At 37.0% G+C, this 26,797-nt stretch overlaps 1 protein-coding gene across 1 annotated transcript in view; it reads left to right on the forward strand.

Moving 5' to 3' along the window:
• LOC107705404 (histone-binding protein N1/N2-like) overlaps positions 1-26,797 on the forward strand; it is a 154,804-nt gene that overhangs the window by 88,793 nt on the left and 39,214 nt on the right. Inside the window, exon 3 of the mRNA XM_016508680.1 lies at positions 12,715-12,796. Coding sequence (XP_016364166.1) covers positions 12,775-12,796 — 22 coding nt within the window. The 5' untranslated portion in view covers positions 12,715-12,774. The remainder of the gene's footprint in view (positions 1-12,714; positions 12,797-26,797) is intronic.

Raw genomic sequence — 26,797 nt, forward strand, 5'->3', positions numbered from 1 at the left:
CTATTAATTAATTAGAGAACAGTCCATTTCTCTGGGCATTATGTGTCTTTCCTATGAGGAAAATGAGTGAGAGTTGCTCTGCCCGCATTCCTTTGGGCAATAAAACCAGTGATATCAGCATTGGTTGCCATGGAACCAGAGGCCTGTTCTGCCTTTCTGAGGTGTTAGATGCATTTCGGGGGAAGGGTCCATAGACCCTCATAGTTGGTTTGTTGATTGAGGGGTGTTACAGAGTATTTGTTAAATATAACTAAAACAATTGTGTCTGATTGGTCCAGATGCTACACATTACATGTATTATTTGCATTTATTGTATTTGGCAAGGCACTGTTATTCAAAGCAACATTTGGACAGTATCAGCATAAATCCTCATTATTTCTTGGCATAAATGCAAGTTACTTGCAAGTAATTGCGGACCAATCAGAAGGATTTTCTTTTGGATTACATAATAATGGCAATACAAATTATTTACAGTATATGTGCAGTATGAATGCCAATGCTTACCTGACCACCAAAATAGTTTGCATTCTTGCTGCAGGAACAAAATGTAGACCTTTAAAAGCAGTTTTGAAGTATTTTTTTTATCTAAGAGGGAACGTGAGCAAGTGGTGATTAATGCAGAGTGCAGGCAGAATGCTATCGTTCATGAGAAGAGGTTTGATTAAAATGCAGGGTTATGGGGGCTCTGCTGGACACCACTAGCTAGTCTTGAAAAAGAGATGGAGCTAGTGGCCTCTCCACTTGTCATTTTTGGAGCACCCTTCATTAGTGGGGAATCCGAGACTCTCAATCTCTGTCTGTCTGTCTCTGTTGGAAAATAGAGGGCTGTGTGGCAGCCAGCTTGTTGGCAAATGCTATCGTGCATTCAGCTGTCGTGTTAGCTTGTCATTTGCCATCTTTTTCATCTGACCCCACATCAGAGGGCACGATTAGCGTTATCATCTTGTAGAGAAAGAGGACTGTCACTGTTGCAAACTCACACAAACATAAACTGACTCTGTTTCTCTATCCATTTCTATCTTTGTGTCTTGCAAACAAAATATACGATCACATGTGCAATTGTCTACGTATTCTGTATATCTGAGCAGCACACAGTAGGCCTAGTGGTGATCCTGAATGAATAATACTTTTCTATTATACATCTGTGAAGAATATCTTGGCTAGCCTTAAATCCCAGGATTCGATTACACAGTATGGTGCTTAAGTCATTATAAATTTTTTCACCTTATGGGCACAATTTAGGAATGTTGAATTTGAATGTTTATGCAGAAAATGTTATGCAATAAACAGTGAATGATTAATCTCATAAAGACAGTTATTTTTATTTTTTTCCCCCTTTCCTGAATGAAGCACGGGTTTGGAACAAATTGTTTGAGTGAATGATTTAATGACTCCTTCATAAAGCCAGGCACTTGTTACTTATAGATAGATATGCCCTTGGTTCTTGATATAATTGCCTTCTGGAGAATTAATGAACACAAATATATATATATATATATATATATTTATTATAATTATTTTTTTAATTTACTTACTTACTTACTTACTGTAATGAGCAGTAGGGATGCACCGAAATGAAAATTCTTGGCCGAAGCCGAACAAAATGAAACACTGGGCCAAAGGCCGAATACCAAACACGGTTTTTCAAAATTTTCCCCCCATGTATGTTGCCAATTTTTTTCACCATTGCATAAATGAAATAGCCAAAATGTGCTTTTTACTGTTTTGTCTTGCTTTTCAAAGAAAAAATCAGTTGGATTGGCGGTATGGTTCTGTTCTGGGCAAGAACTCCCTGTGCATCCATGCAGCCTAGTATGGATGAGAGCAGGGAGAGTAGCGATTGATATTTATAAATTATTTTCATTACGATTTTGGGAAGATGTTTGTCGCACATTTCGCATTGTCACATGCCTTGTAGAAATTCATAAAAATGTTATGAATTAGTGCGTGCCTCTATTTGATTGCGTCACGTCATTGTTCAGTACAGTTTATTCGGTATTTTCGCTTATTCGGCCGTACACCGAAAGAGCTTTTTTTGCTGTTTTAGGCCAAATAATTTTGGTTGCCAAACATTCAGTGCATCTCTATTGAGCAGACATATACTTGAAAAGTGGTATATATGTAATGTGAATATTTCATTTTTTCTCTGCCCTCCGTCCTTTTGTTTTAGCCATGCACAGTGGATAACCCCTTTCATCACCTTAATTACAGACTAACACTGCAGTCTGACAACCAGCTCTAATGGATCAATGCTCTATTAGCTGTATGCTCATGTTACACTGACACACGCTTCTGTTGAGCCTCGTTTTCCCCTTGCTCTGACAACGCATATCCAATCCATTACAAAGCCAAAAAGTGGCAATGTGTCCCTCAAGAAATTGCATGTTCCCCAGCTGCGGGCTATTTTCCCGAAAAAGTGACTATGGCGTTATTGTCAAATAAGCTGTTAGCATTTCAGCTGAGGTGAAATGGACTCCATTTTTCATCCGTTGGGAGGACAGCGTGTGCTAGTTGACATTTACTTACTGCCGTATTATCTATCAGCTCAAGAGCCCCAGAGTGGTGGCGAAAGTTACGCCCATGCTGTGACATTTTACAGTATCCTGTATTTTAGTTTATATAAATGCAAGCTTTTCAAACGTGGCTTTCTTTACGCTCCAGAGGGAATGAATGCTGAAAAAAGCATGTCTTGTTGTTTAGCCATTGAAGTAGAGTTCTTGTGAGGAGAGACTTCAAGAGCAGTGTATTTTTGCTGACATGCAGCTTTAATGCTGCAAGTTATCTCACTATAATTCCCTCACATCCTCTGCATTTAGTTTTATAGCTGCTATTTTAATTTTCTATTATACATCTGTGAAGAATATCTTAGCTAGCCATAAACCCCAGGCTTGATTTACGCAGTATGGTGGTTAATTCATTATCAGTTTTTCATCTTATGGGCACAGTTTAGGAACATTGCATTTGAATGTTTTATGCAGAAAATGTTATGCAATGTGGTTTTTAATAAGACAAAACACTGCAGCGTGTTAAAATGTCTATTATATAACTGATCCTAAATGAGTCCTGGATGCTAAATGGGTCACCATGGCATTGCAGTTGTTTTAAAATAATATCTTGGTTAATAAAGTGGCATTTTAATGAAATTTTGTGTCAATATAAAAGTCAGTTAGAAAAGTGCAAAAAACACCCTTTAGCAAATGGCTTTTTACTTCTTTGGGTTAAAGTTAACTAGCTTACAGTGTCAAGCAGGGGATGTAAATTAGCATATGCTAACAGTTAAACATTTTTTAACATTTTCTTAATTTAGCGCCATTTACATTAGATTTTATCCTTCATTCATAGATTGTAACGTTATGAGAAAAATCACCCAGCACTTTCCCCACAGTCCACCTGATGACTGCTGGTTTCTTAAGCGGTGTTGTTAGGCCGCTGTTATTTGATGTATAGATCCAGCGTTTCTGTTCAAAAGCAAACCTTTCAGAAGCCCATCTCTGAAATGATAATTCAGTTTTAACAGTGATTCCAACAACTCCCAACCTCCCAATCTCTCTCTTTGAGGCATACTAGGTTAAAATAATGTCTGACTGACTGACCGACCGACCGACCGACCGACCGACCGACCACTGCCCGACCCTCTTAAGTGGTTTCTGCCTGTCTTTGTTTTGGTTTATCAATCAGGTGGGACTGAGAGTTTGCCATTTTTACACTACGAAATGTGGCAGGAGAGGCTAACATTAGAGACTGATAGCAGTACAAGTGGATGAGCAATATTTTTCTAAACAATTTACCCTGTGGCTTTAAGATACACTATGTTGTTATTGTTTTGGTAGTGTTTGAACTATTACGAATTTTGAGTGTCTTTGTTATATTTGTATTATGTCTTTTGAAAGATGGCAAGGTTTGTCCTTTTCCTTAAAGGGGTCATATGATGCTTTTTTAAAGATCATTATTTTGTGTATTTGGTGTAACAGAATATGTTGACATGCTTTAATGTTCAAAAAACACATTATTTTTCAAATACTGTACATTATTATAAGTCTTATATGCCCCGCCTCTCTCAAACGCTTCGTTTGATAAAGAATATCTCTTTGGTTTTGAGACTTTAGTCTTTGCAACTTCAGGGATCTTATCTATGCACAATCAGCTTGTAACACTTCAAAGAGAAAGGAAAACTTGAAATCGCATCATATGACCCCTTTAATTGGCGGTGCAGTGATCTTGTGTACAGTGTTGGGGTTACTCACATTACTGTCTTCAATAACAAATAGCAAGTTAAATGTTAAAATTACAACATAATATCAGAGCTATTTTTTTAACAGTTTCTGTCACACACAGTACTTTTCTATTTATATAATTTATGTACCGTTTTAAATCATTTACCTCAGTTTTCTACATTTTGGGAGACTTACGTAGGGGTATATTATATTGTATTGTTTTTTTTCTTAATTTACATATTTTTAAATTAGCCTAAATATTTTTTTGTCATAAATGGTGCATCAGGATACAAAATGGATGGTTTCCCAGATTATTGTATTTATTAATTTTTTTTAAAGGAGGCAAATGCTCATCACATTTTATTATATATTATCCAAGATTATTTGATTTATTATTTATCAAATATAAAATGTACCTCTCTTCACTTTTGTTGACCTAACTGCATTTTTTAAAATAATAATAAAAAAAAAATCATTATTTACTAAATTATAAAAAAAAATATTATAATAAATTTTTTAAGCTAATTAATTATAAATATTTAATACATATTTAAAAAATAATTTCATATATATATATTAGGGCTTGCATAGACTAGTCGAGTGATCGACTACTTCACTAGTCGGCGCTGTCAGAAACAATCGACTACTCAAGCATGCATTAACCATAATGCATGCACAGAGTTTGCAAGTACGATGTGAATTTTAGGATTACAATATTGCGTGTAGCTGTTACTTTCTATGACTTTCTCTATGTTGCATGTAAAATTAAAATATGTAATGTAATAATTAGGGGTGTGCCCGAACCCGAATACCTTATTCGGAATGGCACGGATAATGGATTCAAAAACGAATAACGGATAAGGAATAATTCTGCCTGAATATTCGGCTGAAGCTGGCACAGTCTGGTGTTTGCTAGATAACAGGTGAGCCAGGGGATCAGCGCAATATTATACACAGACCTCTAAAGTAACGCACTAATGAGTGTGTGAAGTGAATAAATGTAAACTTTATGAATGAAAGGACGCATAGTCATAACGGTCTTATCAAGTAACTGCACGAAGTTCCACCTGGTTTTATCCGAATACAGATATGAATAATTTTGTGATTGTTACAGATACAAATACTGGCTGTTACATGAAAATTAAAATATGTAATGTCATAATTATAAAGTTTTGACAATTTACATATGTAATTGTTGCATTATTAGGCTATGAAGTACTAAACGTTTATTGATAAGAACTATTTCATGTCTTTTCATTTACAGCATGAACCACGAGTAGTCGAGTAACTTTTAAATAAGAAATCAACTAGCAGAAATCAGTACACTCTAAAAAATGCTGGGTTAAATACAACCCAGTGCTGGGTAAAATGGGGACAAACCCAGCAGCCATGAACAAAGATGGCAGATTTTAAATTTGCATTCTTCAAATTGGTCTCATCACCATATCTGTGGATCAGTCAGGAGAGGTATTAACGCACAGAGGGTTGTCTAAATATTTTAAACCAAGGTTACTTAGAGGTTAGCATTAGCCTTGGCTAATCGTCTGTACCTCCAGGAGTCTTTACTGCATCACTTCATGATCTTGGCTCAAAGTTTGTGTTCGGCCCCCTACATTATATATAAACATCGCCATTGCCAGTCTAATTACACATGCCTTTTAATTTGTGACCGCCACAGAGTGACATCTTCCACCCCGTTTCTACAACATTTGACAAATCGCCTGATGTAGGTGTGATCATTTGTGTGTGTTCATGCATCGTTTAATCTCCTCTGTTTATTCTCCTCTCCCTCTTTAACCATTGGCAGATCTCCGGATGTGAGCGCTATTGTGTGTGTGTGTGTGTTTCTCTCATGCTTTTCCCAACTCTTTAATTACTGTCCTCTCATGCAGGGCTGGCTCAGGTGTGTGTAATTATGCTGGTAATAAGGCCTGGAAAGTCTCCACCTGCCTCTCACTGGGCACGCAAAGATTTTTAAAAATATTTTTGACAAAAGTCTTTATTTAAAAAAAATAATAATTATTTGATTTACAAATACAGTAAAAACAGAATTATTGTGAAATATTATAGCAATTTAAAATAGCTGTTTTTATAAATATATATTTTTGTAATAGCAAATCTGAATTTTTCAAGTTTTCAGAGTCACATGATCCTTCAGAAATCATTCTAATATGCTGAAAACTATTGTGCTACATAATAGTTTATGTATTTATTTATTTGTATAATTTTAGTGAATAGAATTCAAATGAATTTATTTACAATATAATTTTTGTAACAATGTAAAAGTCTTTACTCTCACTTTTGATCAATTTAATGTATCATAAAATATATATTTTTGTAATAGCAAATCTGAATTTTTCAAGTTTTCAGAGTCACATGATCCTTCAGAAATCATTCTAATATGCTGAAAACTATTGTGCTACATAATAGTTTATGTATTTATTTATTTATTTGTATAATTTTAGTGAATAGAATTCAAATGAATTTATTTACAATATAATTTTTGTAACAATGTAAAAGTCTTTACTCTCACTTTTGATCAATTTAATGTATCATTTCTGAAAATATGAAATAAATAAAACCCTAAAAAATGGTTCTTGGTATAGCGTTTATTACATAACATTCAAAGTCTTGACAAACTTGTCCACTGCAAATTAAAGCATTACTTTCAGTAAAAAGAAAAAAATAAATATTGATATAATTTATTACTTTTTAAAATGAGTAATGCAATATTGTAATGCTTTACTTTTAATAGTAATGTTCCTCAATGCTGTGCACATATAGTTTCAGCTGCACAGCATTCCTATAATGATGACAAATTGCTTACAACCCACTCACACACTATGTGGAGCTACACAGCCACCTCTTCGCTTGATAATATTCATCATTTGTTGAAAAAGGGACCGCAGTGTTCCAGTAATTACAATTATTGTAAAACACACATCACATCTGCGTCTCATTCATATCTCCTCCTACCTTTAGGCCAATATACGCAGGTTCAAGAGCTGCAGTGGCCCACCCGTCCCTTTCATCACGCTTGACAGAAACAATAAGAACATCTAAACAGAAGAGTGTACGTGCCACAGCTAGTGCGTCAAAGTTTTTCTGGCACAGTCCCCATGTAATTACGAGCCTGGGTGCCTGGCGGTGACAGATCGCTGGTAAGAGGGCCAGCTGAATGTCGTGCCACCTGCTGGGCTCTCCGAGCCTCTGCTTCTGGTTGCAGCCACAGTCAAATTACAAGCAACTGTATCGGAGCGAGGAGAATGGATTGAAGCTGGTCCTACCTGGCCAGGTGTGATTCATCTAGAATTTCAGTTGTGTGTTGCTGCTTTGAAATTCCTCAGATTTATACTCTACTGAAAAGCTTTGGCAATTTTGAATTGCTGCTTTTATTAAACACTGACGACAGCAATAAGATAAAATATACAAATGTTCAATAAATGTACAGTAAATAGTTGTTCAGGTAGTATATTAACTTGAATATAGAGTATTTATTGTTGCTGACAGGATACCATTCAAAGATAATTTTGTCGAGTTTCTCTCATAAACCCAGGGCTCAAAAACATTTATAGCATCTGTCCTAATTACTTAATTAGTTTATTCCTTTAAAATTAGCTCAAATAAACAGTGTGTTGTCCTTACAGGTAAAGTGTGTAACTGCAACTACAGTAGCATCACCAAATTAAACACACTCACTACCGTTCAAGTTTGGAGTCACAAAGATAGATTTATTTACTGTTTGTTTGTATGAGTATTAATATTTGTATCTAGAAAGAATGCATTAAATTGATCAGAATGTTGTTTTGAACTTTCTATTCATCAAAGAATGTATTAGTTTCCACAAAAATATTAAGCAGCAAAACTATTTTCAACTGTTATAATAGAAATGTTTCTTGAGCATCAAATCAGCATATGAGAATAATTTCTGAAGGATCATGTGACACTGAAAACTAGAGTAATGACGGCTGAAAACCTAGTTTTTGCATAACAGGAATGAATTACATTTTAAAATATATTCAAATAGAAAACAGTTATTAAAATTGTAATAATATTTCACAATATTACTGCTTGTTCTGATTTATCCTGGTGAATAATTTCACCACTACTATATGTTGCTTAGAGAAGTGAATGGCACGATGGATGGGACTATACCTGTTGTCTGAACATAGGAGGATTGGGGACTGTTGAAACCTTTTTTTTTTATTTTGAAAATACATTATTTGTGTGATTCTGTATCACAGAGATGCATCTCTGTGTGGCAAAGCATTTCCTGTATTTCTCCCTCTCGCAGTGGTCCTTCAATCAGGGTTGAGTTATGACCAGTCTGGCCCACACACAGCGATCTCTGCTTCCTCATTAGGCCTTCATTAACCCTCTCAAGCTGAGCTTCCACTCAGCTTACCAGCGGATGTGTTTGAACACCATTCTTCATTTCCCACAATCCCCCGCTGCTCAGCACAGTGTACGGGAACTGTGGTTCAGTGCCGGGCTTTCAGCACATTTACTGTAAAATGACATACAAGGCTCTGGGGACATACATTGACCTAATGTGCTGCACAGACACATTCATGAAGAGAAACTGCTTTTGGATGTGTCAAATGCATGTCATTATTTTGACAAATAATATCCCTTTTGCGACGCCTCAATAGCTTTAAAAATGAGACTCTCGAACAATGATGGATAAAGCCGCTGCTATACCTTTATGCCCTTGTGTTCGCCTGAGGATATCTGTAATATAGATATAGAAATATCCTCAGCAGGTTTAAAAAAAAAAGAGGTAATAATGTTTCAAAACTGGTTTTTGATCTCAGATCTCAAATTAAAAGTCATATCTGGTATGTTGGTGGCTGACATATTAAGTTTGGGACTCTGGGAGGCTGATGTGATAAAAGTGATCATATGATCAGTGTTAGTCCCTCAGTAGCCAGTTCACTGTTAGTGTGTGTGTGTGTGTGTGTGTGTGTGTGTGTGTCCATGACCACAGAAAATTGGAGCAATGGTAAACTTGCATTAATTCACCTAGGACAGTTTTACATTAAATAATTAATGTTTAGGAGACTTAACTAAACAAGTGAGCAAACAGTCTCCTGTGAGTCTCATAACCAAATGAACAAATACATTAATATGCTAATGAGTTAAATGGGACTATATTTCAGCAAAATTCCCACACCACAGTATTTTTGTACTTAAATGTATACATATTTAAATACAAACACACACACACAGTGTCTACAGAGAGTAATATAAAACAAATGTTCATATCTTTAGTATTATACACACATACATAAAGTATATATTTATGTACAGTATGTGTGTGTGTGTAAATCTAGGTTTAGTATTATAGACATATAATAATGTTTATATTGCTACCTGTATAATTAAACCTGTAAAATAATTCAGTACTATATATCAGTAAGTATAGTATTGGTTATTAGTATTGTTTATGTATATTGGGATCCAAGACTATTAGTTTGGATTGCACCCTCTCATTTACTTCCTTTCTTCATCCCTCTGTTAATTTATCCTTTATTTTACCATTGGACATCTATACTCTGGGGCCATTTAGATATAAATAGCACAAGGCAGAAACAGAAAGTTTCCATCTCTCCTCTATCTCTCCTAAAGTCTAGGTGCCCCACTCTCTGAACATAATGCCTGAAAAAGGTGCGGACGACCTCTACTATCAGGACCTCTCACCTTTCCATTCACTCTGTGCCTGAGGGATGAGTGAGAGAGAGAGACTCAGATGTAATGATCTAAATAAATGCAGAAGAATTCCCAGCAGGAAATTCTTCTGCCATGTATTTGCTAACACAGTGGTTCTCAACTAGTGGGATGCAAAAATGGGTCACGGGTTTGTTCTGAAAAAAATAAATGCTAAATGCAGCTAATATTCATGTATAGTTATGGTGAATAAATAGGCCATTTGTCCAATCAAACAACATTATTTTGCTGCAAATTGATGTCATTTTGTAGATGCATGCAAAATTAGACAGATGAACATGTTGCATGGCAATGCCTAGTCCTAAAAACCAAGAGAAAAATTCCAAGGTCAAAGAAAATATGAAACCGACTACATTAAAAGCACTTCATTTTTTTCATGTTAAGGTCGTTTTTGATAACTTTTTTTGGGGGTCAGGAAATCTGGATCCTGTAAGAAAACCAGTTGAGAACCTTTGGCTTATTGACATTCTAGATTCTTCTTTGTTCTCAATGGGCGTTTAGGTTTTTGCAGAGATTCCTATGGTTGTGTTGTCCCCTTTTTGTGTCCTAGCCCTTGGTCTTTATAGCCATCTTAAAGATGTCTCTCATTCCAATTCCGAGTTGAAAGGATGAAGAGGCGAAAAAACAGCGCAGGACCATTTTTTCCCTCTATCTTTATGGCCACGGCACCCCCCGGAGACATTCTCCTGCACAAAAATAAAAATGTTACTAGTCTCAAGTCAAGTCTTAACATTTACTCCAAAGGGCAGGCCATAAACTATTAATAGACAGCTATCTATCTGCACAAGGCTGTGAGGGAGAATGATTTTATATTGAATCCTCATGTGGTTTGCCAGTAAGGGGTAGAAGAGGTGGTCCGGTCTCTCGCCATCCCGCAGGGAGTCCTGCTTTATCTCCCTCTCCATCCACCGGCAGACGAGACGAGAGAGGCCATTACAAGGCTGTCTGGGAATATTGCAATATTCAGCAAGGCGATTATCTGACGTCTCCCTGAGAGGCACATTTCCTCCGTGGAGGGAGAGAGAGGCGTACCTGTGGCAGAGAGGGAGAGAGTGAGGCTGATAAGGACCCTTAGAGTTGACAGAGAGGAAGTATCACCTTTCTTGGTTTTAAAGGAGGTCTTTCAGGGCAGGAATGAATATTTATATAGGGTCTCAAAATCTAAAGGTGATCGCCAGCTGTAATGCTTCTGTTTTGCATTTTATTAACGTATAATATAGTTTCTTTGATTTAAAAAATATATGATCAGCGTAACTGTTTGAGTTTAAGTTGAATTGAAAGAGATGCATTTCTAAATTTCTTAGTATCATCTGAAGGTCTGTACAAAGGGGTTTGCAAATTTAGTTATGATTAGTGAAGAAAAATGCAGGATCTTCATTCCTTATTCATTCTACATTTCTTTATGTAAATAAATTCACTAAACCTTTGTTTATTTTCAGGTTTAAGTGACATTTCCAATTCTAGAATTTCAGTGTGGCCTTTTAAACCCCACTGAAAATAATATGCAAATACGAAGGAAATGTTTGTTATTTAAACATTTGCTGGATCTTTGATTTTAGTAATACAGTGTATTCCCTACAGGTTGACGGCAATCTTTCTTTGTGTTGTTTTCTACTCTTGTTCACATGAGCTCTTTGTTTTGGGAACATGGGAAGAATGAAAAGAGGGTTTTGTGTTGAGATCCCTGCTGTACTAGTGTATCATAAAGATCGTAAGCAGGATGGCCGGTCTGGGTGGTCCGGAATGGAAAGAGATGGACTTGAATATGGGATCCGGTCTCCGCAGTGATAAGGGAGTGCTGGGAAGTTTTATGTTTTTTGTTTTAATTTTCCATTTCAATCTTGATGTTCTGCTCCTAAGTGGCATGCTTGCATTCTGGTGAGCTGTGGTTAGAGATGACTAGAAGTTTAAGCTTAAGTGGAGGAAGTGAAGAGTGGAGATGAATGATAATGTGTTCTCTTCTTTTGTATGTATTTAATACAAATTCAATACAAATGGGCTATAAAACCTTAAAGGAAATACTGTCAGTCCAGTATACAGTTGGTAAACTGTGCACAGTATGCACATTTATGTCCCATAATGCAGTTCAATCATCTTGACCTTTTATTTCCAGTGTGATTCTACCTGTTAAGACATTTTTATATAAATTAGGTTGTACAATGTACATGCAAAAATACCTTTTTTATTTTCAAAATGATAACTAGATGGCACTCACTATTTTAAACGTGGACAAATGTGGCAACAATGTAGCATGCGACTGTCCGAGAATTTTAGTATTGAATAATGCACACTGTTTAAAGGCAGGGTAGGTGATTTGGTTAAAAAAAAAATTTGTTATGCTGGTTGAAAGTCTCTTCACAAATACAAAGCAATCACTAAGTTAAGTGGTCTAAATGTATCGATATGTATTTATATCGTCTGTGGAAGGCGTAGGACCAAAAAATGTTCCAATTTGTCCAATCATTGCTATTGTAATAAATGTATTGGCTGTTTTGATGATGCCTCACTGTGTATATCGATAGTTTGCCAAAATTGTTTCACTAAATAAACTTTTGTACTGTTTTAGACATTTTTTGATTTTTTACAAAGTAAGAAAAGTCTCTAAAAATGCCTCAGTGTCATAAATGAGTCCCCTGAGCTCTAGTTATGACAGGTTTGAGTACTAGTACTTTCATATTTATTAATAGTGTTGCCCGTAGCCATGTGTTTACCCAGAGATGCATTGATCCAGGTTTCCATTATGCTAAATGCCTCTTTTCCACTCTTTCTGCAGATCGACTGTGTCATATTCTGCGTCTTTCTGGAGACAGATTATGAGATTTACAAGAGGAAGATGTCAGATTTCTTCTCCCCAGGTACTGTATCTTCTTATTGGAATCTAACTTCATTTTATTTGTTGGTTGTAACACCCACTCAGCTCAAAGCTTGTTACTCGGGTATCAGGCAGGATTCACAATGTCAGGCGTCTGACTGGCGTGACGCCTGGAAGAATTTGTATCATATTTTGTAGTCAAAGTGCACAAATACAGCACAGCAGGCAGTGATTGGATTCCACATAACCAAAACCTGTTTATGGTAATGTACCGCCCAGGCTGGATTATTTAAACTGAAAATGATTTCACCCCACCTTGATCATAGAATGCAATCAGGATAACCGCAGTCAGACTGTCTTCCAATTAAAGGGCTATTTCATTCAAAAATGTATGTTATTGTCACGAATCCGGTTCGTGGGCTTCAGGCCGATTGCCACTAGAGGTCATTCTCCTATTACATTGACTCTCACACCACACTGACTGTTACACATCACCCTGGACTGCATTTCCCATCAACCATTGCACTGATTACACGCACACAGCTGAATGCACTGATCACACACACACACACAGCTGAATCCAATCAGACATGTTACATAAGCCATGTAACACATTACAATAAGGTTTCATTTCTTAACATTAGTTAACATGAACTAACAATTAAAAAAAAATACTAAAGCATTTATTAATATTAGTTAAAGGGTTACTCCACCCCAAAATGAAAATTTTGTTATTAATCACTTACCCCCATGTCGTTCCAAATCCGTAAAAAAGCTTCGTTCATCTTCGGAACACAAATTACTGTTCTGTGCCAGCTGCGCAATGCGGATATGTTGTTTTCATTCAAATCAAAGCGTAAATGACGTAAACAGCGTATCCACGTGGCACAGCTGACACAGAACAGCATACGCTGTTTGTGTTCAATGGATATTCTCCAAAATGGCGCTAGGGTGATGCGGAGGAGACGAATTGTTGAATAAAGTCGTTATTTTTGTTTTCTGTGATCAATGACAAAATTTTCATTTTGGGGTGGAGTAACCCTTTAATGCTAATTTCTACATTTGCTATTAGATTTTTTAAATCAAGATTTATATCTGTTAACATCAGTTAATGTACTGTGAACTAACAATGGACAATTTTTTATTAAACATTAACAAAGGTTAATAAATTCTGTATATTGCTTTGATAGTTTATGAGCTAATGCATTAACTAATGTTCATGAATGAAACATTACTGTAAAATGTTACCATTTGCTGTGAATAAAGAACTTTCATTCTTCAAAAAATATTGAAAAGCATCATAAAAGACACATGTAAGTTATTCCATGAATTCTCCTTGTGTACATATAGACGTAAAGATGTCCAAAGTGCTCTTTTGAGTTGGATATTTTCAATGAATCTGGTTCACAAAACTAACATGAATGATTCGTTCATCATAACTCAGTTGGTTATTCCCCACAGGGGAAATCAACCTACAAATGACTTACTTATATCACATTAAGCCAGGTTAGGAGAAAGCATTTTAACACTGAAAAAAACATAGACACCATGTTTAAAGAATATATAAAATACTACATATTTTAAAAAAAACACACCGAGAGGAAAGGAGAGAAATAGGATAAGCTTTGTGCATTGGAACGTGTTTTTACTGTCTGCATCTTATGGCTCATTGCATTCGCGTCTCAGTTTGTAACCAGCTGCCTTTGAGTGATTTTTGGTGTTTCCACAAACTCAATTCGTAACTAAGCTCTTAGGCCCCTATAACATCTCGCTTTTCCTCGCTGCTTGAGAATCCAAGGAAATCCTCTAGTGTATGAGTTTAACAGGTGTGGAGCATTTTGACTTCTAGTATTTCACAGTACCGATTGCTTGTTTCTGAAGCGCGATCGTTGTAGCCTGGAGGTCCATATGTAGAGCATGACTCAAAGGGGCTTTACTTCTGTCAACACCCTCAGTGATCCTGAACCTCGACGGCAAACCCCAGATGTCGGAGGCATGCAGGACAGCACCTCCTCAGTGACATTCCACCTCACACTTTTGCTTGTCTGTTTCTGGTTGGATCATGTGGTCTATGATGCTGGCTTCGGTTTATGAAAAGATGAACTGTCGTGTGATGGAACTTTAGAAGTCGGTTCCTCGGTTTTCACTTTCTTTGTCTTGCACTTTGGCCTTCTGTCAGTCAATATGACTGTTTTGCTTTCACCCAATCCCTCACTTTGTCTCTCTTTCATTTTTTGCTCCCTCTCCCGCCTTATGATTCGTGGCACTAGCTAGTTCCATGGGAACTTGTCTATTGTGCGCCCATGTAGCGTTTCTCTCTCTTTAAAGGCCAAGTCTCTCTCAGGAAGCCTCTTTTCAATCTCCCTGAGCGCTAAACAAACATATGATGTGAGTGCAGGCCGCACCGGAGCCCTTTTGGACCTTCCCAAGTGTCCTGCTGTCTCGCTCTGCCTGAAGCTCGCTGCACTTCCATGACAAGACCCCCTGGAGGTTTCCAAATGAGCCGCTGCCTGGAGGTTCATCATTTGTATGGACACACACACACACACAAACAAACAGGTGAATGCACAGTACCGGGAGAATAATATAATCCACCATTACCTCCCCTCAAGCACACACTAGGACTCGTGAACCGGGCGGAATAATAAGTGTCAAGACACTCACTTTTTCCGTACTTGTAGAATGTTTTGTTTCTGTCATGTTCCTGTCACACACACACAAACACACACGCACTTTCCTTCTTCCAGGTCGTGCTGAAAGATAGAATTCACCGGAGAATTTGTAATTATATCAGCCAGGTCTGTGTTCCCCAGGCATGTCTCTTTGTATTAGTATTTAGAAATGAGATGTTGGAGGCGCTACTCTCTTAGTTTACAACCAATCAGAATGAGCCAGTCACCCCACTTCAGCTTTCTCCAAATTAGAGGATAGCATTCTCCTCCTCACTCATTCTCTGTTTTTTTTATTTGGACCTCACTGAAGTCTCTTTTGGTTCAAAAATTTGAAGGGACCATATTTTATAGTTTTGCAGTATATGTAGGTCAGAGGCGTCATGCCCATTCAAAGCCCATTCACGTGCCCCCTCAGATTTCTGAGCCAAGTGGATTTTGAATGCAGCTTCCAAAAGACAAAAAATAGCCGAATAATATTTTTTCTATTTGATACAATCACACCGGTGTGATTAGATCGTTCAGTGCGGCACAGCACCAGCTGCTAAATTCAAATCTGCGTTCGCTGGCTGGCGCTGAGCCGAAGACAGACGCGTTTGTACAGCGCTGCATTATAACCAATCACACACGATTCTGTTGAGCTTATGAATGCAATGGCCAATCAGAGACGTTCAGATGAGTCATCGCTGAAACGCGGTGTTTTGTTCGCTTGCTCGCTGACTGAATTATCTGGCGAATTCTCTCATCAGAAACAGCAAAGTGCAGATGTGCGTACGAATGTAAGTAAGATCTTCATTTCACAGTGTAAACCGCTTCAGTGATTTTTAATGGGAGTTTTTGAGAGTGCCTGAACTCTGGCTAGACTGAATGTAGATGTTCTTTGATAATGTAAATGTTCTTTGCTCTCTGTAAAATGAAAGTGTTATAATTAGTAACTTACAATATTGTTATTAAATTCACATTAAATACAAAGTCAGTCGTATTAAAAATAAAGTAAAAAGTCGGGTTTTTATGTGTAGTTAATAGATAACACTATTAGTCTAATTTGCCCATCACCATTTATTGATCAAATAACATAATCTATAAAGGTGCAAAATGCATTTACTTACACATATTTGAGAATCGAGATATTTCCTGATAGAGGTAACACGTTTGGAAATATTTCGAATAAAAAGGAAAAAAATTAATAAAACATAAGCCTATATCAATTATACAGTGCTATTGTGGCTGTGTGTAGGCTTTTTTTCCACTTAGGGGCCTTTCACATGACTTGCATCATGACTTTGCGCCACATGATTTTTTTTTGCAAAAAAAGCAGGAGCTATACAGGAAATAGTGAATGAGTCTTTTGATACATTAGCAAAGTTTTTATTGGCTGTGCTTCAAATGGTCACTGGGAAATGTGACGTAGGCATGAGTCATGTAAAAAGGTCTTTATAATGTTAGTCAAGATTTCTTGCCCCCAAAATAATAATTTAGGTCTGCATGGGCTAAATACTAAATAACAGTTGATATGCAAACATAGGCAGTGAGAGGGCTGCACAATTTGGGGGGAAAAAGGTTTTTCTGATAAAATTCCAATTGTGATTTAAAAAATAAAAGCTCCAGTTTATGATTATTATTAAATCAAAATATGAAATATTATTGTAATATTCCACTGTAGAAAAATATTAAGAAAAAAATAATAATAGTAATTAAGAAAAAAAATATTTTCCAGTTAAACTGTGTTATAATATAATATTTAAGCTTGTATTTTGGTGGAAAACCACAGAGAGCCCTAAAAGCTTCCATTTTGTTGACAACAGCTGATTTATAAGCGCTTCTGATTACAAGTTTGAGAAGATGGTTTGGCTTTTTTTGTTTGTTTTTTGTTTTTTGTTTCCAAATGCTTGTTATAAATGACCCAAACTCACAGCATGTGCAGAGATGAGTTCAGATGAATGCATGTAAATTACACATTGTTGTGCTTCACTTTTGATTAATCATGCAGTTGTATGTTAATTGTGAAATCACAACCATTTCTGCAAGACCTAATTCTTATATTGAATAAATGGTGTGGTTAGGAAGCTTTTCCTTGTGAACATTAGACTATGTCTACATGCTCTTTTGACTTTCATGTACTGTTTTCTATTATATGACCTCTTTAAAAGGAATCTCAATGGTAATGCTACAATGTAAAGAGTAATTCACAAAGTCTGGGCTTTTAAGGAGTTTGAGAGGTCAAGTTAATAGTTCCAAAGTCACACAAATGGTTTTATCATTAAAATGCGGGTTGAGGAGGCAGACACGAGCACTGATTAATAAACAGAGAGAGTGGTCTGATGGGGTCAGAGGTCAGCGATGCAGAGAAGGGGTCATCTGCAGTAATTGCAAACCTTTAGCGTGTTTCATGTTTGTGAGTCTTGAATTTTCTTTCAACATAGTTTTTTCCCCGCCATTAAACTCTCTAATCCACCACAGAAATCGCTTTTCTCATTTTCAATCAAATTTTAATGTAATTAAAGTAGGTCTTATTCTGTATTTTATACAGTATTTAAATAACTTGTTCCGCGACGGTATCTGTGTTTAATGTGAGAATCTTTATAAGTGACATATGGCGTTATTATCTGTAGTGAAGCATGCTCGTCGTTCTCGCTGTTCAACAGGCAACATCATTTGTGTTTTCTTAGCTACATCATTAGCATTGTTTCTCTGACTGATTAGATATTGATTGATGCAGGAGGAGAGGGTACGGAGAGAACATTCCAGAAGAGCGAAATTATCATGAGGATGGTATATTGGGGCGAATCGTTGTGGAGTGAGGTTTGAAGTGCTTTTTTGATGGAGAGAGAGAGACAATAGGACTGAATTAGCTCTGCTGGTGTCCCTGATAGCGCCGGTTGTAAAATGTGCGAAAATAACAAGGGCCTGACAGCTCGATCCCAACACCTCATCATCATCACCATGGGAACCAGCGTGCCATGAGCTGCGGAAGAGACGTGCTCATTTTAACTGAGCTTTAAAGCTGCACTCGGCATCTCGCGCTGTGGCTACTCTCTGGCACGCCGCATACATTTACTCCCTCTCTCTCTTTCTCTTCCACTCACTTACTCGTGTATTCATACAAGCCCTCGTCTGCTTTTGCGTCTATACAACTGGAAAGAAAAATAGTCTTTGTCCTTGTTGCTAAACGAGGGAAGTTATTGTTGTACTGTCACTTCGCAAAACAATTTCGCCATGTATTCTTCTGAATACTTTTGTTTGTGTTGTGTGTACCTGTTAGGATTTGTGTGTTCTTTTATTCTCTTCCTATGCAGCCTTAAAAGTGTCTGACAACTGGCAAATAGAAAGGAATAGTGCCGGGACATGCAAACAGGGCATTTGCATATGGCAAATTGTCTCATCAGTGTTTGCCTCCCAACCAGCTGTCAAAAAAAAAAAGCAGATGCAGAAATGAGAAAATTTTTCTAGATGATAGCAAATAACAGATTTTGGAAACTGTAATGTGCAATGCAAGTATTTTAAAGCCTTATTTTTATGCAGTTGTTTTATATTTTTATGTGTTTGATTTAAAAGTTTATATCCAAGAAATGCCATTCTAAAACTCTAAAAGAGTAGGTGATAAAAATTGGAACTAACCCTTATGCCATTGAATTAATTTTTAAAAGATATTTTGAAAATTGTTTAAGTGATCTTTTTAAATGTTTAGATGTTTTAGTTTCCCATACCATTAAAGTCAATGGAGTCCAAGGTTGTTTTGATTTTCATTTTATTGACAAAAACTGCTCTAGTAAAAAGTAATATATTTAAAATACATTTATTTCATACTAAGGATAGTTCAAATCTATTAACATATTTACTGACGTATCACTCGAGACTTACTTTTATTTGGAGTACTACTACTATATTGAGCCTAAAATGTGTAATGTCACTATTGATGAGCATTGTGTGATTGTTGAATAATATCGGTCTTTAAATGCAAGACAGTTAAAGTGTACCTAAAGCAGGGGTCTCCAACCTTATTTCATTTGGGAGCTACTTTTTAAAAATGAAAGCGGCTGAGAGCTACCAATGTTATACAATACTGAAATATCTTAAATAATGTATCAATCCAAACTGTTATACACTGCATTGTTAAAATGTGCTGGAAATATTAAAAAAAGTACTGATACACAAACACACACTGATATCATTTTACCAAGTTTTATGACAAAAGCCAACAAATAAAATTAGCAGCACTAGGCACTTTTTGTTTGCATAAACAGTGAAATAAAAACATAAAAAAATGATGGCCAGATTTTAAACTAACAAAAAATATTCATAACATGTTATTTTCATGTACTACATGTTCGAATAAAGTTTTGACCATTTTTTAAAATAAAATTAACATTTCAGCCTTTAAAAAATCTATTTTTTTTATATAAAAAGGATGAGTCAGAATGATCAATTAAATTTTATCTGCTCCATAAACAGTTCTACATAAGCTAATGTGCATTCTAAAAATCTCAACACTTTTGATAACAAGGTAGCCTATTTTCCATTTTCTATTTTCTATTTTCCTATGGAAAGCAAATGCCATCGAAACTTTTTTGAAGACAGTCGGTTTCCTATTATGCATTCATACAAATAATTCAATCATACATTCTTTCATATAATTTCTCTCAGCAGTCTGCCTTCAATCATGTTTTCACACAAAACGAAACTACGTGTTGCGCCTACGCAAGACTCTTTATAACTTTGATTAAAGCTGAGCAGTATTTACTGTGAGTTTTTCAAATCGCGATAATCAAATACGGTTTAGTAATTATTAAAATATGAAGCCGGATTGTAACAAAGTTCGTAGATCGGGAAGAAGGAGGCAGGAACCGGCAAACATTTAACATAAAACTTTAATAAATAATTAAACAAACAAACACAAAACGAAAGTAAAAGTGGCAGCCCCTCACAGACGACTGCCGCATAAAACATAATATAAGAACAACAACATAAAGTCCAGGCCTGGTCCTCTCTCGTCCTTCACTATCGTTACTCCTCCTTTTATCCTTCCGGGGCTCCTCCGTGGGACTCGAGACCGGTGAGTGGCGCAGGTGTCGCTCATTATCTTTCACTCCACCGGCCTCGCTCCGCTCCCACGGCTCTCGGCCCTGCCCCACTCATCACAGGGATAATTAAAATAACCTCACGGCTGGTATGTCAAGTATGTCTTGGCGAGCTACCTCCAATCAGGCCACGAGCTACTGGTAGCTCGCGAGCGACGTGTTGGAGACCCCTGACCTAAAGTAAACTTGTAATAGTTCCACAATCAAATATACTTCAGTATTTCTTTAGCTGGACTTCAGCATTACTTCCGCACAATTAAAGTGCATTAAATACAAAATTAGTTGTTCCAATTTTGCAGACTTTAAGTATACCAGTTTAGTATGGCAAAAGTACAATTGCAGGGTATTTATATTAAGTACATAAATATGTAAATGTATTTGTAGTATACTTAGCATGAAATAAATGTATTTCAAATACATTTCAGTATATTTATTTTTCACTAGGGTGTTCTTCAAAATATCTTATTTTTTGTCAAAAAAGAAAGTCATACAGTCAGAAAGGCCTAGATAGTTTGTTGTTTGTTGGTTCATTCTTATCCAGAGATCTTAATATGACTGTACAGTATTTTATTTATAGTGCCTGCTAAAGCAAGCATCACTATTACTCATATGCAGGGTTGGGGATTTTCAGAACCCCTCTTTCAGGCGTGTAACTTGCACATTTGTGCACATTAATTATTCCTTAAATTGTTTTGTGGCTTGTTTTGACAATCAAAAAAAAAAATCTGAACATCATAGCAACTACATAGTAACTCTGGCAACCTCCCACAACACCATTTGCTGAAATTTACCACAGTGAGTACATTTTCTTTAGGAAATCTGTCTTTACCACTTTGCTTGCTTGTTCCTTGTAAATAGCATCTCATTTATTGTTCATTTTCATCACACACTTGTTTCTATTGTTCAAAGACATGATCAGACAAAGAGGTAAATGTGTGTGGGTATGTTGTGAAAGCTCAATTTCTGCCTGTACTACATGTGTTGATGTTTCTAAAAGTTATTTTCTTTACACTCACCCATTGATTTTCCCTCTGTGGTCTCAGATGAGAAGGAGGAACACCGCCATTAAAGAGATTCTGCTGTTCTGTAGTTTGAATTTGTACTTTTCCTATCCCTCAGTTTGTTTGTTGGGGTTATCACTCACTTCTGTCATCCAGTCACATCGATTCTTTCTGATGACACCTGGCTCTGTATCCTTCTGTCTCCATCTTTACAATCTTAGACATATCAACTTGAAAGGAATTTCATCAAATCAAGCTCCATCTCGACATATTCATCTTCCTCATCACCTGAAATCCTCAGATTCTCATAGATGCTTTTATATTCTAGATTTCTCCATCTTGACTCCTAAATGGTACTTCATAATGCATTTTTCACTTAGTTTTGGTTTGTATGTTTAGTGCAAGCTGTGCAGAAAAAGCTGTTTTAAAAATGTAGCTTCCCAAGCTACTCATTTAAATTAGTAGACTAATAGACTGCATTTTTACAAAGCAGTTAGCTGCACTAAAAGACAAAAAGTAGCTAATTGTATTGAAGCTATGTAGGGGTCAGTCTTGTAAATGAATTGCTTGTGTCCTTTACGCTTCTGTGCATCTTCTTCACACACACTCACATCTCCAATGTCCCAAAGTCGCCCACTCCTACCTCCAAGACATAGTTCTGCTTAGAAGAGAAATGTCTTTGAAGTCCTGTCAGTTTCTGAGACAGCGCAGTTGCCCTGTCAACTCCGCTTAGCTGCGATCCCATCCCTTGCATCCCGCTGTTATCCTCCCTCAAGAACCTCAACACCCAAAAGAGCAGTTTGAGGTCCATTATGTGGGAGTTAGTGGGTTTGGTCCTGCGAGAGGATTCTGAAGAATATCCTATGCTTATGTAAGTGAGTACAGCGCACATCACTGCCTGCTGTCCTGTTACAGTTATTTATGAGTCAGTGAAGGGACCAAGAAGAATACATTTGTCAGAAAATGAGGATGAATTAGATGTGTGAAAGTCTCTGTGTTTCATTAATATGGGTTATGATTGTGTTTCAGCGGGTTACAATTATGAAAAAAGCAGGCAGAATTTAATGTTTTCGGTCTCTCTTTCACAGTGTTTCAATGTTCTATATTGATATGATAAAAAAGTAGATTCGGTATATTGTAAAAAAGAACTGTGAAAATGTGTGAAAGACAGATGATAAGAATGACTCGTGAGGTATAAAAGCAGAAAGATTTCATTAATATGTGTGCGAATGGATGGATAGCTAGATGAACGGACGGATGGATGGATGGATAGCTAGACGGACAGATAGATGGATGGATGGACGGACGGACGGACAGAGAGAGAGATAGATAGATAGATAGATAGATAGATAGATAGATTGATTGATAAAAATATAATTTTAACAAAGTGTTTTGTCAGATCTCATTTCATTTTATACTTTCAGTCAGGAAATGAAGCTCTGTTTCTCTGTCTTTGTCTCTTAATCTCATTCTCACGCTCTCACTCACTCTTGGTCCACTAGCCACATCCATATTTACATGGTGTTTCTATGCCGTGTTCTCAAACGACAGCTCCCCCTGCTATCTTTAATAGAGGCTTTCCTCTCCCAGTGTTACTGTGTCAGAAAGCCTATCATTTGTAAAGCCGGGTGTTTGTGGTGAGACGATGGTCGTCCGCTGTAAGTCGACGGGACCTCCTGGACCCCCGAAAGAGTTGAAAATGAAGGCTGCACACACAACATTCTCAGTCTCCAGGGAACAAACGCTGAGTGTGTTACGGTGCATTAATATCATCAAACACACCATGGGAATTTTTTTGAAGTGCCACCGTGTGTGGGGCTTTACACAGCTAGGAATACAGCCATTACGATAGTGGTGAGGAGCTAGCAGCGATTTAGCTGTGTGTTACTTTCAAGAGACAGAATCATGAACGTAAACAGCTTTTCTAACGCTATACTGTACAATAAAATATTTCAGTGCAGCAGTTGAATATTTGCAATTTCTATGGAAATTTGATCATAAGAAAAGCTTTGACATGTTTCTTGTACTGTGTATCTTCATTCTGTTCTGGCTATGTAACATCCTCTCAATTATTATTATTATTATTCTTTTGGTTTTTCCTCAGCCTGGAATTTTAATCCAATTGAACAAAATGGTGGGTGGTAAGCCGGTTTTCATCGCACCCCAGTGCTCTAATTGATTGATTAAAGTAATTGATTGGTTTGGGAGGCCCTGCAACTGATTAAAATGCTTTCAGACACAAGCAGATTGAAAGGCAGCATGTTCCAGCACACTCTCTGGCCCCCAGGGGCCCATGTCTGGCTGTCCTTGAGGAGCAGAGACAGTGGATGTACGTTGGTGTCTGTGCGTGTGCCGTCCAGCTGGTCAGTGGAATTAAAACAGTCTCTAGTTAGTTGGCTTACATGTGTCTTGTTTCTTTTTAAAATCATTTAGACATCTATTGTTTTAGCTCACATAATTACTGCAACATATTTGATTTAAAAATGATCTACAGGTATCTATCTATCCATCTATCCATCTATCCGTCTATCCGTCTGTCTGTCTGTCTGTCTGTCTGTCTGTCCGTCCGTAACTCTTTAAATATAAAGTTTATACTGTATAATAAATATTAATAGAAATAATGTCAAACTTCATATACAAAGCCAAAATATGTCCGTGCTAATTATGATGGACAATTCATTCCACTTACTTGCTCTAAACAACCTTGTCCTTGAGGAGCAGAGACAGTGGATGTACGTTGGTGTCTGTGCGTGTGCCGTCCAGCTGGTCAGTGGAATTAAAACAGTCTCTAGTTAGTTGGCTTACATGTGTCTTGTTTCTTTTTAAAATCATTTAGACATCTATTGTTTTAGCTCACATAATTACTGCAACATATTTGATTTAAAAATGATCTACAGGTATCTATCTATCCATCTATCCATCTATCCGTCTATCCGTCTGTCTGTCTGTCTGTCTGTCTGTCTGTCCGTCCGTCCGTCCGTCCGTCCGTCCGTCCGTCCGTCCGTCCATCCATCCATCCATCTATCTATCCATCTATCTATCCATCTATCTATCTATGTCCATACATCCACACGTTCATTTATCTGTCTGTCTGTCCATTCATTCATTCATTCATCCATCTGTCTGCCCGTCCGTCCGTCCATCCGCACATTTATTTATTTGTCTGTCTCTGTCTTTCCGTCCATCTATTTATCTGTCTGTCTCTGTCTGTCCATCCATTCATCCATCCATCCATCCATCCATCCATCCATCTTTGTGTCTATCTGTCTGTTAGTCTCTGTCCATCCATCTATTTATTTGTTTGTCTCTGTCTGTCTGTCCGTCCGTTTATCTATTTATTTGTCTGTCTCTCTGTCCGTCCATCCATCTGTCTGTCTGTCTGTCTCTGTCTGTCTATCCATCAATCTCTCTGTTCATCCGTCCATCCGTCTGTCCATCTATTTATTTGTCTCTCTGTCCGTCCAACTATCTTTCTGTCCATGTGTCCATCCATCTGTTTACCTGTCTGTCTCTGTCTGTACGTCCATTCATCTGTCCATTCATCCATCCATGCATCCATCTGTCTGTCTGTCTGTCTGTCCATTCATCCATCCATTCATCTCCATACATACATACCTACTTACCTTACATTTTTTAATTAATAATCAGCATTACAGTGACGGAATGATGCAACAAGCACAAGTCTTGCTTTGTGCATTTAGCATAAAGTGCAAAAAAAAATCATACAACAGCATAGCAGTGCATTACATTTACAGCACTTTCATTGGGATATTGCATAATCAGCTGGCACATGCACAGAGGGCACTTGCTCTTTGCTGAAGGTTGTCCAAAGGGTTTGCTCCCTGTCCAGTGTGACAGCGTGTTATGATGTCACTGTTTTTCCCCTCTTTTCCCCAGATAAATGCCTGCTTTGCTTTTATTCTGTGTTAAACAAAGGAGAAACATGGCCCCACCGTCCTGAGGGAGCTTTGACAGTCTTTCTCTCATGAACAGATGACAGGAGTGTTTTATCAAAGCAGGAGCTTTTGCTAGAGGCTGGATGTGTGAGTGTGTGAACGTGTTTTTCTGTGTGTGACCATGTGCCTGTCTGAGGATGACATGCTGATGAGGTCTGCAAGAGGCTTAGAAAATTAAATAAAAAAGCTGTTTTTGTCACAGTGTAACAGTGATTTGCTATTCACAACCCATTCAACATATGTGATGTATTTCTGAGTGAAACGAGAATAAGATGCACTGATGAAATTTTTATTGCTTCTTCCTGGTTTTATTGTGAACAAAGCAAATCATTTTGATTTTATATTGGCTTTATGAAAAAAAAGAAAAAGAAAAACCCTGTTCACTTTTAGCTAGAATTTCTTTTAAACATTTTGTTTTCTAGAAGAAGTCTGGGAGAATAGATCTAATTATGAGCTAGCTGTGTATGAATTGGAACCTGTTTGGTCTGTGGTAATAGCTAACAGTCGTCAAGGATGGCTAACGAGCTTTAACCAGTCAGGGAACAGCCTTGGCTGCAGACACCAGGCTTCAGGTCCACTAGGTTTGGCATCATACAAGAAGAGAAACGGTACTCAAGCAGAAAAAGAGAGAGTCAAATTCAGGGGACATATTGACTTCTTTGGAAAGAACTCTGAGCTGAGAGTGTAAAAAAAAGGAATAGACAAAAAGAAGAAACAACAGAGTTAAAGAGAGCAGTGGACCTGTACAGGAGGGAATGAGAGCGAACAAGAACAGAGGAGAGAATATAAGAGAGCTGAGCACTGGAGGAATGCTGATCCCTGCATATTTAGCTGGCAGATGGCTGAAATACAGGTATTTTTACATACAGTCAGGTCAAGATCCTATAGATCAGTGGTTTTCAACAGTTGGGTCGGGACCCAGAAACAAGTCTTTTCAGATTAGAGATGTATAAAACTATGTCTTTGACAAGAGCTAGATACAACAGATGATATTTAAAATTTTTAGACAAAATTTTGTTCATCTTAAATCTAAAATATGTAAAATATATACATAAGAAAAAAATCTTTAAAAACTCAAACTGTTGGACAAATAGTTCACCATCATGACCCATAGTCAGGATAAAAAAACGTGTCTCAGGTCTGTTTTGTTCACACTTGTAGGAAAGAAACAATGCTAAATGCACTATATAATCATCAATAGTTATGATAGCAAAATAAATCAAGTTTTAAAAAGGAGGGAGAAACGTTTGTCATTTTTAGTTGTCATCAAAGGTTGAAAATCTGTATATCTTGTTGCAAAATCGTTTGTGACTTGGTTGAAGCTAGTCAGATCCTTGAAG

This window comes from Sinocyclocheilus rhinocerous, unplaced genomic scaffold, assembly GCF_001515625.1.
Source record: "Sinocyclocheilus rhinocerous isolate Xijiao unplaced genomic scaffold, SAMN03320098_v1.1 scaffold564, whole genome shotgun sequence".
NCBI lineage: Eukaryota > Metazoa > Chordata > Actinopteri > Cypriniformes > Cyprinidae > Sinocyclocheilus > Sinocyclocheilus rhinocerous.